The sequence below is a fragment of the Desmodus rotundus genome, chromosome 9 (genome assembly GCF_022682495.2).
Source record: "Desmodus rotundus isolate HL8 chromosome 9, HLdesRot8A.1, whole genome shotgun sequence".
Classification (NCBI taxonomy): domain Eukaryota; kingdom Metazoa; phylum Chordata; class Mammalia; order Chiroptera; family Phyllostomidae; genus Desmodus; species Desmodus rotundus.
In genome coordinates this window covers 48621327-48637131 of record NC_071395.1, presented here as the reverse complement: position 1 = coordinate 48637131, position 15805 = coordinate 48621327, and the positions used below count along the sequence as shown (strand labels likewise).

Genomic DNA, 15805 nt, shown 5'->3' with positions numbered 1-15805 from the left:
GGGATGGGAGGAGAAGAAAGGAGTTGGGGGGCGCCCAATCAAGATTAGGGCTGCCAGATAAAATACTGGACACGGAATGGGACCTACTTAAAATGATATTCGTTGTTTATGTCAAAGTCAAATTTAACTGGGCGTCCTCTGTTTTTTTCTTTTCTAAATATGGAAACCCTAGGCCGGAATCTTCTAGGGTTTGCTGGGGTGGGGCTGGGGCTCCACAATGTATTTGTCCTCTCTCCCAGTCTCCCATCACTCCCAGAACACACATCCCCCACCCCTCGTACCACTGTCATAATAGCTTCTCTTTGTCCTCACACCGCCCGTCTTCCCTCACTGCTCCCCAAAGCCCCCTCCTCTCCATCTTCCTTTGTTGTCCGCCTCCTACTACGCTCGCCCCCAGCTCCTCCTCCTCCTGCACCCCTCTCTCTACCAACCCCACCCTGCACGTTTCCCCCCGGAACCCAACCCCTCCTGCACAACCCCTCCCTCCTCGCCTCGCTAGTCCTTCCCCCGACGCTCACTCTCTCCTCTCCTCCCCGCATCCTCTCCAGTGGATCCCCGGGCGCAAGACGGGGAACCCCGGCCCCAGGCACGGAGCTCCACGCAAGCGCAGAGCCATCCGGCTTCCCCGAGGCCGCTGCCGCCACCACCTCCGCACTGCGGCCCGCGAGCCGGTTGCCAAGGTGACGGCTAGCGCCTGAGCGGGAACCCAGGGAAGACCCCGCTCCCGCTCCCTCCCCCGCCACCTCCTCAGCGAACCCCACTCTGGTCTGAGCCGGTTTCCCTTCCCCGCCCTGCCCTCTGTGCGCACTGCGGCGGGTGAGGATTCCCTGGCCCACTGCGGGGGCCAACGCATGCGCACTGTACGCTGGCATTCCCTCCCAGCGACTAGCCCGAGACGGGAAAGCCCTGAAGCGTGGAAAAGAAAAAAAAGAAGAAGAAAAAAAAAAAAAAAAAAAAAAAAAAAAGAACACCCTGGCGCAGGCGCAGTGAGCCCCGTTGCCCCGCCCGGTCGTCGTGGCTACACGCGCAGGGAGGTCTGGGAGCGCAAGGAACTTCCAACTCATGCCCCCTCCTGCGCACTGCGGTCGAAGCCGGGGATTCCCTGCTGCCAGCACGCACGCGCAGGCTGGAATTTTGGGCGGGGCGGGGATAGGGTCGGAGGGAGATGGGGCTTTTCTGTGGAAGGGAACAGACGTTATTATCAACATCTTTTGCATCTGAAGACTGGCGGCGGTCCTTTCACCTTCTGTCCTTAATTTTATCTGTACTCTCTAGTCTACCGGCGGGCCCCCTATGGGTCCCCAGCAGAGGTTGCCATGGGCAACTCCCCAGCTCCGACACTGGTTACTCGCTCTCCCCTTGTAACACAACCGCCAGGACTCCCCATATCACTGGGGTGAAGCCCCATTCCTCAGCCTGATGGGCGTCTTTCCTGGGATTAATCACTATTGGTCGGATCGTCCCTCATCCCAGGCCCAAAGGACCCCAATGTCACCACATAGGAGGCTCCCTTGCCAAGCCCTTCTTGAGGCTGTGCCCTCCCCAGGCACCATCTTGTGGATTCTTGAGATAGTTTGGTCACTGTTTTCAGCCACATGTTGTATAAGAGTTAACAGGCTCAAACCCACTAAGGCCCTGGCCTAAGCCCCAGGAGTAAAGAGGCAGAGGCCTCCATTTGTGGGGAGCCATCTGGGCTCCTGAACCGGCTTTTGACAGACACCATCACCCCTGATTCACGGCCCCACCTCCACCCTGCTGTCTCCCCAAGAGCCCTGGGTACTTCCTATGTGACACAGGCAGATGATTTAGTTTTCCCATCTGTAAAAAGGACCAATATATCAAGGGCTGTCTCCAGGTCTCAGTGAGACAGTACCAGGGCCCAGAATCCAGGGTACGTTTCTCACAGCTGGTCCAGTCTGGTAGGGACTGTTTTAACTGACACCCCTGCAGGGCTCCTTCCCTCCATCTTACTTCCCTAACCCCCATGGGGTCTTCCTGAATCCTTCACAGGCCCTCTAGTCCTTGTCTCAGAGTTGGCTCTGGGGGTCCTCAAAGCCAGTGCTCACTCTATATTGGTTAGCTTTCGCACCAGCTGGCATTGTTTCAGGCACCCTCTGTAAGGCACTTCAGCTACACCCAATTATTAATGGCACTCCTCCCTTGAACAGAAGAGTTGTGACCTCCAGGCCTTTGCACGTTTGACTCCTTTGGCCTTTTTTGTCCCTTGCCTGGGCAGAGAACTCCTTGCATCCTCCAAGGCCCTCCCTCATGAAGCCTTCTACTTCCCTACCTCTGGGCAGAGCCTGGCCCGCTTTGGCCCAGCCCTGACTCCACACAGTTTGGGAATGTCTGTGAGGATCCGCATCTGAGACTTGAGAGGATAGCCTTCTCCCTAGGCTACTAACAAGGCACAAGCCCTGAGGGGGAACGAGTCTTCAAGGTTGGAGAAGCTGAGAACAAAAAGGCAGGAGGGGCTGGCGCTGAGAGGAGGGTGGAGATGAGGGCTGGGGCTGGCTGGGTGGCCCAGTTGGTTGGAGTGTGGAGTGTCGTCCTATATACCAAAAAGGTTGCCTGTTTGATCCCAGTCAGGGTGTGTGCATACGGATGCAACCAATCGATGTTTCTCTCTCCCCTCCCCTCTTCCTCTCTCCTAAAATCAATAATATATCCTTGGGTAAGGATTAAAAAAAAAAGTGGGAGGAGTGGGTGGGAGGCCTCAGGGGCAGCCAAGAACCTGCTCCATACATGTGGGCCCATCTCCCAGCTGCCCTCCTTCTCTGCGGATCCCCAAAGAGTGAATAAGCACTTGGAAGCAAGAACCAGGTTCAGATCTCACCCAGCTCCTTCCAGCCCCGTGGCCTCCCAAGGGATTGGTAGCTCATTGCTACCAGGATCCACCTGCCTGCTCCAGACTCCAGAACTTGGCCTGTGATGGAAACTGACTCATCTCCTACTAAGGCCCACTCTGAAGAAATCCTCCGCTGAGAAGCCTGCCCAGACCCCACTCAGATGCCCCTGTGCTGGAACAAGAGCAAAGTAGCCACGTTTTCTTGACCCCAAGCATAGCATGTAACCCGGCCACTGACTCTGAACCAGGATCTCAGGACACCAACAACCCGCATCCACTCTCCCCTGGTTCATTCCCCTGAAGTGATCTGGAGCCGGTGCCGCACCTTTGCAGGAGCCCATCAAGGCTCAGGAATGGTGGTACAGGTTCCTTACTGGACAAGTGGCCCAGTCAGGAGGTGGCATCCCAGGAGCCAAGCACAGCTCTCCGGTGGCTTGCTGCAACAGGGCCCTGCTGGGAGCTCTTGTCATCTCTGGCTATGGCCCACATATCCCCTCTCACTCCACCATCCACCCATCTGCCCCTGGAGACTACAAGTGCACACTCTGCCTCACGACCACCTTTATTGGGCACTCAGCCAGGGGATGCACACTGGAAGGAGGTGTCACTCAGAGCAGGGACCGTTGGTGGGAGGCATGGCTGATGATGCCAATTAGCCTCCAGGACATGTGCTGTCTTGGACCCCTCTGTAACCCTGGGAGCTGATCAGGTGAGAGGGAATGCAGGCTCACGACCCTGACCACCGGTGAGGCGGTTCCCCCAGTTCGGGGCTCACTTGGGGTTGTTGAAGGGCACGGTCCGCTGGTTCATGGGGTTGTCTGGTGAGCGCAGCCACTCCTTCTTGAGCAGCTGCTTCAGCTGCGACAGCCGCATATTGGGGTTCTCTTGCTTGAGCCGAGGCAGGTTCTCCTCCTCAAAGGCGGTGAAGGCAGCCCGCATGCGACGCTCTGGATGCCTGTCTGCAGCCTCCTCCCCCACACTGCAGGACACGGGACTTCAGGGGGTCTGGGGCATGGCCCCGCCCCCTGAAGCTCAGGTCTGGTCCCAGAGGCTCAAGCCCCACCCTGAAGTCCAAGCACCGCCCCCAAGGTTCAGACCCCATCCCATTACCTGAGCACCGCGATGGCGTCCTCAATGGTGCGCGCCTCCACGCTGCCCTCCTCCAGTATGCGGCGGTTCACGTTTTCCTCCAGCGGCACCTCTAGGTGGCTCTTGGCTTTCTCGGCTGGGGATGGGTAACCAGTCGGGTGACAGAGACATACACAGATACACAGACACAGTGGAGGAAGAAGCGAGAGGAGAATGATGGCATAAAATGCGACTTGAGCTGGGAAGCCCTCACAGGACTGACCTACAGGGTGGTCCTACCCTCTCGGCGCCCAGCTCACTGCCCTCCTAAACTCCCTGCAGCTGGGCACGCGGGGAAGACTCACATTGGGGCTGCTGTCTCCTTAGCCTCGGGTACCACCCAGGCATTCCAGGGGAGGAGGGAGGCGGGGGAGGCACAAACTGAAATCAGGTGCAGAGCCAAGTATACCAGTGTGTGCCTCTGCTGACTGTGCTAGGCTGCCGCCCACCCACCCTTCACCAGGCAGAGCCCAGGCAGCATCTCTGGGGATGAAAAGGGGGTCTAGACTCAGACCAGATGCGGTCCTCCACCTGTTCTTTAGTGGGTAAGAGGGGGGCTCAAAGGGGCAATTCCCCACCTGGCTCTGGGGCTTCCTTGTGCTGCTGGTCTCGGCGGAGCGTCTCCTCAATCTGGGCGCGGGTGACTTTGCTGGGCACGGCCACCCGGGGGGCCTTGCCGCCCTTGAGCTTCGAGTCCTCCTCCTCCAGCAGGCGCTGGGTCTCCTTTTTGCGCTCCAGCTGCTCCAGGCGCCGCTTCTCCTTCTCCTCCTGGGGGGATGGGTCGGTCAGGGGTGGCCCACCCTACCGCCATGGGGTCCAGGTTTTCATCTCAACCAAGGTGGACTGAGGCCCTGCTGAGTGCCAGATCCATGCTGGGAGCAGAGGACACTGCCAGGAGCAAGAGGGGCCAACCCACACGATGATGGGAACGATGGGGAACCTTGGCCAACACCAGCGGGTGGGTGGCTCTGGAAAGAAAAAGTGATGCCCGGGCCAGAGGAGGAGAGCTGGGGGACAGGAGAGTGGTGGAAATGGCAGGTGTATAGGCTCTGGGGCAGGAAGTGGGAAACACAGGGACCAATGGGACTGAAGTGGGGACAGGAAGCATGGAGGGAGAAGGGGCAGGGAAACAGCTCAGTAGCCTCAAGGGCATGGGGAGCAGTTTCTATTGGATTCCAAAGGTGACAGGAGCCACAGAGGGTCTGGATCCATTTGCCAGCTAGGGCAGGAGTTCTGCCCTTTTGGGTCAGATGACCTTAGAGGACACACTGTCCCCAGCCCAGCATCATGGGCTGGGACTCACCCCACCTTGATTCCCCACGGAAGCCCAGATGCCAGTGGGATGAAGGGACATCAGGCCTACAGAACTTGTCCTTGGCTACTGTCCCTCCACCACTCCGGGGTACAGAGCGAGGCTCTCCTTCACTTGTAGTGTTGTGGGGCTGTTGGCTGGGCTCTGCACTGCTCGCACCCCTGCTGGCCTACCCAGTGCCTGCAACTCTCCCGCCTGCCTCCCACGCCTCCGGGATTGTCCCCGCCTGCAGTGCCCCACGACACTCCTATGGCTTTCCCAGGAGAGGGGCCCATGTGCCTGAGGACACCTACTGAGCCTCCATCCTGCCTGCACGGCCCAAGAGTGTGTGGGGGCAGGTTTAAAGGTCAAGGGTATTCCAGGATAGCTTTGGGTTCCCACTTCTGTGCTCAGGCACCTCAGGCAGGGCCACTGTGGTCTGAGCCTCAGTTTCCTCATCTGGAGGATGGGGATGACCCCAAGGCCCAAAACGAAGGTCTGGGGCAGATTCTTGGGGCCTGAACTATCAACAGGCCCCTGGCTTTTCAAGTTTCCTATATTGTCAAAATGTTGACAATCGAAGAGGAAGTTCAAAGACCTCCACGAACACAATGCAGTGTGGCAAGGGTGACGGGGAGCAAACCAGTGACATTCAATGTCCACTGACATTGTCCAGGCAGGGTCCAGTCCTGCACAGAAAGACGATGGGAAAGCTTTCACAAGGGCCCGGGCAACCATGATCTGGGCATGCAGGGATGCCCACGTCCACCGCTATTTTCCACAGCGTTTGTAGTTTTCCAATAGAGGAAACCCCATTCTTGGCCCTGAGTCACCAGCGCATCCCCCAGGGCTCGGGCAGGTCTGACCAGCTCAGGAACCTGGAGCCTTTGCTACATGTCTCTGGCACCACCTACTGGGCAGAACATGTCAGCACCAGCCCTCAAACATTCCCCGACACCAATTGAGCACCCACTGTTTTATAAATTCCTGGGAGATCCTGCAGGTCCCAGGTTAGCAGGTCAGAAACGGACACTTATCCCAGCACTTCCTAGCCTTGCTACTGCTGATGTCTGAGCTGGCTCATTCTTTGCTGGGGGCTCATCCTGCGCACTGTGGGATGATGAGCAGCATGTCTGACCTTGACCCACCAGACGCCAGCAATACCCTCTACCAACCAGTTGTGACAGCCAAAAATGTGTCCGGACGTTGCCGAATGTCCCCGGGTGCAGAATCACCCCCAGGTGAGAACTGCCAGTGTAACCTGACCCTGGCGTCACATGAAGGAAAGGAACAAGCCCATGGAGGGTAGTATCTGCCTTGCTGTTCCCCAAACGTGCCAAGTCTTGGCCACCCCAGGGCCTTTGTATGAGCCACCGTCACTGCCCCCATCCCTGCCCTTGCTCCAGGTCTAGTGCCGCCTTGCCCCTCAGGCCAGAGCCCCAAGGCCTCCAGCCACCTTCTACTGTTACTGCCTGCCTCTGTCACAGGCACAGCGGCCCAGGGTCCCCCACCTTGCGCTGCTCCTTCCTCATGACGTGTTTGTCCTCGTCCTTCCAGTAGGCATCCTCCAGCTCCTTGTGCTTCCGGGCATCAGCCGCTGCCTTGGCCTCAGCCCTCCGTGCCCGGGCTGCTGCCGACTTGGTGTTCTCGCCCTGGAACTTCTTGGGCATCCCTCAGCAGGCTGTGGGAGGAAGATGTGGACCAATGAGTGGGAGACATCCATCCCCGAGACCCCCAGACTTACTCCTGGGCATCCAGGACTTCCTTGGGGCCTCAGTGGTCTTGTCAATAAAACAAGGACTCAGCCCTGACTGGTGTGGCTCAATCTTGAGTGCCAGCCTGGGAACCAAGGGGTGGCCGGCTAGATTCCCGGTCAGGCCACATGCCTGGGTTGTGGGACAGGTCCGCAGACTGGGGTGTACAAGAGGCAACCAATTGTATCTCTCACACATCAGTGTTTCTCTCCCTCCCTTCCCATCTCTAAAGATAAATAAAATCTTAAAAAGAGAAAAAACAAGGGCTCAGACTTTGTGATTTCTTTTTGAAAATGTACTGAGGTGAAATGCATATAACACTGAATGAACCACTGAAAATGTACAACTCAGTGGCACTTCACGCATTCAGTGTTGTGCAACCATCACCTCTAGTTTCAGAACATTTCTAGCACCCCAAATCCCCCTTCCCCAGCCCTTGGCAACCAAAACTGCTTGCTGTCTCTGTGGACCTGGCCGTTCTGGACATGTCATATAGATGCAATCACACATGTGGCCTTTGTGTCTGGACGATATGTTTGAGGTCCATCCACACCGTATCATGTTCTAGTGCCTCGTGCCTTTTTATGGCTGAGTAATATTCCGTTGTGTGGATGGACCACATTTTATTTATCTTCCCACTGATGGACATCCACTTTTTAGCTCTTACGAGTCATGCCACCGTGGACCCCTGCAGGCCAGTCTGTATGTGGCCCCTCCCACTCTTTCACCTTTGAGGCCTCAGTTTCTGGGCCTCACACCCTGAGGCTGAGTCCCCCACACCCTGGGTAAGAAGCTGCCATGAACTACAATCAACGACCCAGCCGGGGCTCACACGGCTGGAAGACGCTGTAACAATCGTGAAGCTGCCGTCCAGTGGGCACCTGGTCTGTGCAGGTCCCGTGCTGGGCACTAGGGAAATAACAGCACGCCTGGATGGCAGGTGCCACCTTCCCTGTGCCGGCCCTCCAGTAAGCACTTTATATGGACCAAGTCAGTGAACACCCCATACCATAAATGTGGGGTCTGTCCTTATCCCCATTCTAAAGTGGGGAAGCTGAAGTACCTGGCCAGATCCCCATTTACAGACGAAAAATATGAAGCTTTGAGAGGTTAAGTGACAGGCTCAGGGCCACACAGCAGGGGTTAGTAGAGGGGCCCAGGTTCCAGCCCAAGCCCAGCCCCTTGGTCCCAACCAGGTGTTCTTAACCACTGCTCCACACCAGCGTCCTGGCTGACCCCTCAAGGAACATCAATGCAGATCAGGACTCTGAGGCTACTGGGACCCCTCCCTTGAAACAGAAGAGTGGTCCCTCCAGGCTGAGACTGGGAAGCAAACCCATTAGGAAGAACGGGACAGCCTGGGGATCAGTGGACCCAGGAGACTTGGGATTGAGTCTTGTAACCGCAGCTCATGTGCTCCCTTCAAGCCAGGTTCCTTATTTGAGATGGGATGATTTTAGCCCCTCCCCACACTAAACCCAGCATTCATTACCAAGCATCCACAACAGAAGCCCCTCCCAGATTCCCTAGGAGAGCACCAAGAAGTGGGGGTCACTGTCCAAGTTACAGATGAAAATATTCCTCATCCCCTACTCCCCTCCATTTCCCCCTCATTCATTCAGCAACGGCCACGCCAGCCTCCTTGCCTTTTCACACAGACCAAGCAGGTTCCTGCCTCAGGGCCTTTGCACTTGCTGTGCTCTCCACCTGGCTGCTCGTTGCTCCTCCTTTTACCCAGTTAACTCCTATTTAAATTTCAGGACCCAACTCAGGTGTTGCTGCCTCCAAGAACCCTTCCCTGAGATACCCCTGACTCAGACCACAAACTGGAGGCCCTTGTCTAGGTTATTTTATGTTCATTTATAGGACTGGCAAATGTCCCTCCTCCTCACTAGGCTGGGGGCTCATAGCGGGAGTACTGGGACAGTCGTGGTCACTGCTGTGCCTCAGTGCCCTCATTCACTTGCTCAATAAATGTTTTTTTTTTCTTTTTTCTCTCAATAAATGTTTTGAACAAATGAATGAACAGATGTTGATTTCCAGGGTTCTCCCAGTATTTACTTCATGCTGTTGTGTCCAAACTCAGCTTCTCACTGTTCTTTCCACTCACCTCCTCCTCCAGCTTCTGAGCCTCTGCTCTTGCTATGCCCTCATCTGATACACCCTCCCCCATCCTCTCCTCTGGTAGAAACCCTGCCCACGCCCAGGGATTCTGTCCCAGCGTCTCCTCCTCCCATGCCCCCCTGTCCACAATCCCCATCTCTAACCCAAGGCCTGACAAGGCTTTTTTGACCCCCTCTTCAGGCTGAGAACCAAGGACTGAATGTTTGTGTCCCTCCAAAATTCCAACATTGAAGCCCTAACCCTCAGTGTGACTGTATTTGGAGACAGGACCATTGAGGAGGTAATAAAGATTAAATGAAGTCATGCCCTGGCTGGTGTGGCTCAGCGGATAGAGCGCCAGCTGGCAAACAAAAGGGCTGCCGGTTTGATTCCCAGTCAGGGCACATGCTTGGGTTGCTGGCCACATCCCCTGTTGGAGATGCCCTAGAGGCAACTACACATCGATGTTTCTCTCCCTCTCTTTCTCCTTCCCTTCCCCTCTCTCTAAAAATAAATAAATAAATAAATAATCATAAAAATAGAAGATTAAATAAGGTCATAGAGTGGGGCCCTAATCTAATAGGGCCGGTGCCCCTATAAGAGCAAAAGACACCAGAGCTTGCTCTCTCCACCATGTGAGGGCACAGTGAGAAGGTGGCCATCTGCAAGTCAGGAAGAGCCTGCACCAGGAACGGAACTGACTGGCACCTTGATCTTGGACTTCCCGTCTCCAGAACTGTGAGCAAATATCTGTTGTCGAAGTTGCCCAGTCTGTGGTATTTTGTCACCACAGCCGGAGCAGACTAAGACAGACAGCTTCTCTTCTCTAGCAAAGAGTCACTCACTTCGTCATTCTGTAAACATGTACCAAGCACCTAATACAAGTGGGACACTGGAGAAGGAGGTGGGGCCCATGGGCTTCCTGCCCACATGGGACTCCCAGACTGTCTAGAATAATTAATGAGTGACAACTCTAGATCAGAGCTGTGATAGGAAGCTGCAGGGTGCTGGGGAAGCTTGGAGGGGTCTTATGACCCAGCGGGGGTGGGGGGGTGGGGACGGGGGCCAGGTCAAAGGACTTCCCTTATGAAAGAAACATCTAAAAAACCGCCTAAAGGAGAGGGAAAACCTAAGCCTTTCAAGAGTGTGGGGGAGGCAGGCTGGGAAAAGGGATTTGTACTTAGGGTGATGGGGAGGGTGCAGAGGGTGTTAAGAGCCTGGAGGGGCAGATCTGCGGGTGTGAACCCTCTGGGGTTGGTGAAAAAGTGAACTCGGGGGTGGGAGTGAGACAGAAGCAGGGAGCTCAAGCAGTGTCTGGGGAGTGGCTCTGGATGGACAAGGGGTACACTTAGGTAGGAATCAAGACCCACATGGTTGCTTGGATGCGAAAGTAAGAGTGAATAGACAAAGCTCAACGCCTCCTCCTCCAAGAAGCCCTCCCGCTCTCCCTTCTGGGCACCCCCCGCCCATCGTCCCTCTTCCCAGCCTTGATCCCGCTGCAAGAAACTGGGGGCGTCCGTGGAAGCTCTGTCATCCCCAAGCCTGGAGGCCGCTCAGGGGCAATGCCAGAGCTGGGTGCCCTCGAACAGGGCGCTTTCCCTCGGGGTCTCAGTCGCGCGCTCTAGGAAATGGGCACAGCCCCCGCGGGGGCCGTCGAGACTGTGCGCCGGAAGTACCCCCGTCTCCGAGCATTCCACCTCCAGCCCTCCCGAGTGAAGGTCCCCGGCCGAGCTGCCCGCGGGCCCACCCGCACCCCGCCCCCCGAACCCCGGCTCCGCCCGCGCCGCGGCCGCTCCTACCTCCTTCCCCCAGCGCCTGCCGGTCGCGTCTTCTTCACGTCACCGCCGGGCTGGTGGGCTGAGCTCCCGGCAGCGCGCGCTGATTACGTCCCCGCGCTGTAGCCATCTCGGTGAAGGAAATGCTGTCCCGTCTCCCCAAGTCAAGGTCATCATCCATTTACTTCTTTTCTTCAGGAAGCGTATATCTTATTAAATGTCATCCTCGGTATTCACTTTAGATATTTGCGAGCCAAGAGGGGCGGGTAGAGACAATCTAGAACCTTGCCTTTACCAATATGGCCACTGCCTGGAGAAGAGATGGCAGCCAGAGCTTCACACTTGGTCCGTCGGCGTCCGCTGGGAGTTGCTCGGCCGCCAGGGCGCGCCAGAGCCCACGGTTCACGCGCAGCCAGTGGATCAAGGACTCCCAGAGGAATCCTGTTGAGCCTGTCGCCATCAGTTTGCCCTTTTTCAGCGTTCTACTGGCCCACATTCTCTGCCTCCCGTTTGCGAAGCTGGGGAGGGAAGGAGCAGAAAAATGAACACCTCGCCGTCCAGCTGGGGAAACTGAGGCTCAGAGAGGCCAGGAATTGAATTTGGCTAAAATGTAACTGCGAGTAGCTCAAATTCTTCGCGGGCCCTCTCCTCCTGGATTTCTGTCCTCCCCTACCTCCTTGTAATATTTATTTTATTATTTTATTAAACAGGTTTGGGGGTCCTTTATCCTAGGGGTCTGAGGAAGGTTGGCAACGCTGCGCCTGGCTGTGGGGAGAAGCAGGGTGTGAACCTGCGGGGCAGTACGCGAGAGTCTGACTTTGCCACACAGTCCGATTCCCAGTGACACTGCTGGGACCTAAGCCAGACCGTGGATCTCCCCTGCTCTAAAGCCTCACATGGGTACCCACTGTCCTGCTCCTCCCACCTCCCTACCTTTTCTCCTTCCTCTTCCCCGTTTTCCTTTAGCTCCAGCCACACCAGCCTGCCAGGCATTGCCCTACCTCAGAGAATTCACCTGTGCTGTTCCCTCTGCCCACCCCCTAACATTTCCCCTGGCCAGATTCTTCGTTTCCTACAGGCCTTGCCCCACATATCCCTTCCTGAGAAAGACCTTCCTAACCCCCTGAGGAGTTGGTGGTCCATCCCCAGCCCGCTTTTTGATTTCCATCACAACATCAACTTGCTTTATCCACTTGGTGACATGTTTGTTTTCTGTCTTTCCCGTGGCTGTGACGTCTGCAGGATGGAGCCTGTGCGCCTGGAATGGTGTTTGTCACGGAGAAGAAGGGGCTTAGTTTAACCATTTATTGTCGTTCACTATCAGGGGTGGGAGGAGGTGTGGAGGTGCCAAAGGCAATACCTAGTTAACTTGCCACTGGACAAGAGCCAGGTTTAAAAAGTAAATAAAGTAGAAAAATTAAAAAGGCTTGTCCCTCTTTCCTGGGGGCAGGGAGCCTGTTAGTAATACTGACATAACTGAGGGCCGTAGGTCAAGGGAATGATTCTGGAACACGCTAAGTCTCCTGCGAGGTGCCTTTGGCCTCCTCCCAGGCACCACTGCTATGGGTACAGCACCCAGTCCTGAGGACTCTTGACTTCTGTTGGTCTGACACTCTACAGCTCTTAGTTGCTCACATTCTCCAGTAAGCACTGAGGGTCTGCTGTACACCTGTGCTGGAAGCACAGTGGCCGATGAGACAGGATCCATGGTCTCCTGGGGCTCACAGGAAGTCGAGTAAAAAATTGTGGTCCTACCCACGACCAGATGATGTGGCCCATGTTGAGAGTGGGTTAAGGAAGCTAGTAAGCTGGGTAATCAAAGAGGGCTTCTTGGAGGAGAAGAGTGAGGTGAAGAAAGGGAGATAAGGATGGTCTGGGCAGAGGGAACAGCATGTGCAAAAGTTGGGGTTGGGGGGCGAGCAGGAGACAACCACACATTGATGTTTCTCCTTCCCCTCTGTCTAAAAATAAATAAAATCTTTAAAAAAAAGAAAGAAAGAAAGAAAAGAAAAAGCAGAGAGCTTTCTGTAGCTTCAGGAGGTAGAGATGAGGAAAATGAGAAGCCTACCACTGCTGGCTGTGAGGATGGCGGAGGAGGCAGAGACCTTCCTCCCAACCTGCAGCTGGATTCTTCCAGCAACCAGAATGACCCAACCTGCTGACACCTTAATCGCACATACAGGGAAATCAAACTGAGTCTCTGTTGTTTTAAGCAACCCAGTTTGTGGGATTGTGTTACAGGATAATATAGTAAAAACTAATACAGTACATGTCTTATTATAGGACCTCTGACTAGTACCTTTCTCTCAATCTCAAACATCTTGTATCAACTGGATCTCAGGTCAACAAATGATTTTTTGCTGATGTCACTACAACCCTCTCAGTAAGCCCATGCCATCAGAAGTGGAAACGAGTATTGAGGTTCTCCTTGCCATAATAACCAACATGTTCCCCTTAAAGACTCCCCCGCCTGCTTTAGCTCCATTCAGAAAATCTCTCTAAGGGACCAGGGTTTGGCTCACTCCCGCTACTGTAAACAATGCTGTGTTCCCATTTGAGTCTGTGCTTTTCTGCGTTACTGCTTCCCGCGAGGACGGGTTCTGCTCTGGGAGTCGCACAGACCCATCAAAATTAACTGCCCAGTATTGGCTTCCTCATAGTCACGAGGCAGCATAGTAAGAAGCTAGGAAAATTCCTTGACAAGTGAAATGAGGGAAACAGACAAAATAATTAAACAAGGCCAGACAATTAGAGCAATTTACAGCCAGCTAATGAAACACAAGGTTTTATATTCCCTAACATAAGACACTTAGCAGCAAGTGGTTTACATATTCCAGATTGTCCTGGGGCACACTGGCCTCTTCAGTAACGTTCTTTTAAAATAAAACTCACCATCCCCAGTCCGTGGGGACATCACTGTGACTCTTCCAACGGGCTTTGCCATAGAGTTAGCCAAATGTATCTTTGCGATAGATACTTAAGGGACACTAGACCAATTGGGTTATAATGGATAGACAGTAGAGCTGTGTACACTGTATCCTACGTCATCCAGAAAGATTTCTTGGCTGATTCAAAGCTAGCTTTCTCTTGACTCTCAATGGATCAGAGAAGTGTTACATATGATATGTGTTACCTTTATGGTTCTGGAAGCCTACCAAGCATTTGACTTCTTGTTTTAGTTGTCTAAGAAGTTTCACGCAGAGATACACCCTTTACTGTGAAGCGACTACCTCAAAGTTTCCAAGTCTACTAGGTTCCCAGTTACTCCACTAATATGGCAGATATGAGAGTTATCTGGTAATAACATGATAATTCACTCTTTTAAAAAAATACTTAATTTATTTATTTTTAGAGAGAAGGGAAGGGAGGGACAAGGAGAGGGAGAGAAACATCGTTGTGCCAGAGAGAAACAATTGCCTCTCGCACACCCCCAAATGGGGACCTGCCCTGCAACCCAGGCATGTGCCCCCCACTGGTAATTGAACTGGTGACTGGTGACCTTTCAGTTCTCAGGCCAGTGCTCAATCCACTGAGCCACACCAGCCAGGGCTTCACTCTTATTTTCTTTTTCTTTTTTTTTTTTAATATTTTATTTATTTATTTTTAGAGCAAGGGTAAAGGAAGGAGAAAGAGGGAGAGAAACATTAATGTGTGGTTGCCTCTCACACGCCCCCACCGGGGACCTGGCCCGCAACCCAGGCAATACCCTAACTAGGAATCGAACTGGCGACCCTTTGGTTCGCAGCCCACGTTCAATCCACTGAGCTATTATTTTCTTTTTCTCTGTAAAAAGATTTTATTTATTTACCTTTAAAGAGAGGGGAAGGGAGGGAGAAAGAGAGAGAGAGAAACGTCAATGTGTGGTTGCCTCTTGCATGCCCCCGACTGAGGACGTGGCCCACAACCCAGGCATGTGCCCTTGACTGGGAACTGAACCGGTGACCTTTCGGTTTGCAGACTGGCACTCAATCCACTGACCCCCACCAGTCAAGGCTTCACTGTATTTTCAAAGGCCCATCTGTTTCATCCTTCAAAAGTAATTGATAACTACAAGGGGATGTAAAAGGAATATTTTTGTTTCAGTTAAATATTTTACATGGTAGAAAAATTTTCTTGAACTTCGCCCCCACCCCAAGAAAAAAAAATAACCAGAAATAACCCCTGACCCCAAATCAACATATTGAAAGACACACCTGAAAAGCTAATGAATATTCTGTTAAAACCCGCCCCTTGGATTCCGATAGCCAAAGATAAAAAACCTCAAGACAAAGGGCCCAGGCAGGCTTTCCCTAGAGCACACTTGCACCTTGTATCTCTGCTCCTTTTCCTAAACTCTAAGGCAGCGTGGCCAACCTGCCTCTTCCCTGTGGGTGGACTCCGCTCACATTACCGCCTGAGCTCCGCCTCCCGTCTCCCACCCCCAACCCTGGTCTGTGGAAAAATTGTCTTCCAAGAAACTGGTCCCTGGTGCCAAGAAGGTTGGGGACCTCTGTGTCTAAGGGACCCCACGAGACCTGCAACCAGGGAACAGTGGCCAGTGGCAACTTGTCCCAGGCTAACCCCCTGAACCTGTCTGCAAGGTCCCTTTTTTCTGACTTTCCAGTGAGTTCACTTCTGTCACTGTGACTTTCGTTACTCAGTGAGCCAAAGCAGTGCCATGGAGGCTCTCTCCTGTTACTTCTTCCACCCTAAGCCCTTCCTTTGTTTCATTGTCCCCAACTTTAATACACACTCTCAAAATCGCCTCGACTCCTGTTGTGAGATCCTTCCTACATGAAGTCAAGGACCCACATACCACCGGCAGGCCTGAGGCAGACCCTCCCCAAGCAGGTCCAGTCCAGTAACAGCCATGCGTGGGGGCATCAGTGCTATGGTGAACACTTCCTGCTACACTGTATAACCCTGC

The 15805-nt window shown here is 54.0% G+C and overlaps 1 protein-coding gene across 1 annotated transcript; it reads right to left on the bottom strand.

Moving 5' to 3' along the window:
- Positions 1–3392: 3392 nt before the first annotated feature.
- CCDC124 (coiled-coil domain containing 124) lies at positions 3393–11077 on the bottom strand. Its single transcript, XM_024560832.3, has 5 exons — positions 10924–11077; positions 6779–6948; positions 4555–4744; positions 3959–4073; positions 3393–3827 (listed from the first exon to the last, which is right to left on the bottom strand). Exons 2-5 carry the CDS (start codon positions 6935–6937, stop codon positions 3620–3622), a joined length of 672 nt encoding a protein of 223 aa, XP_024416600.1. The 5' UTR covers positions 6938–6948; positions 10924–11077; the 3' UTR covers positions 3393–3619.
- Positions 11078–15805: the final 4728 nt, after the last annotated feature.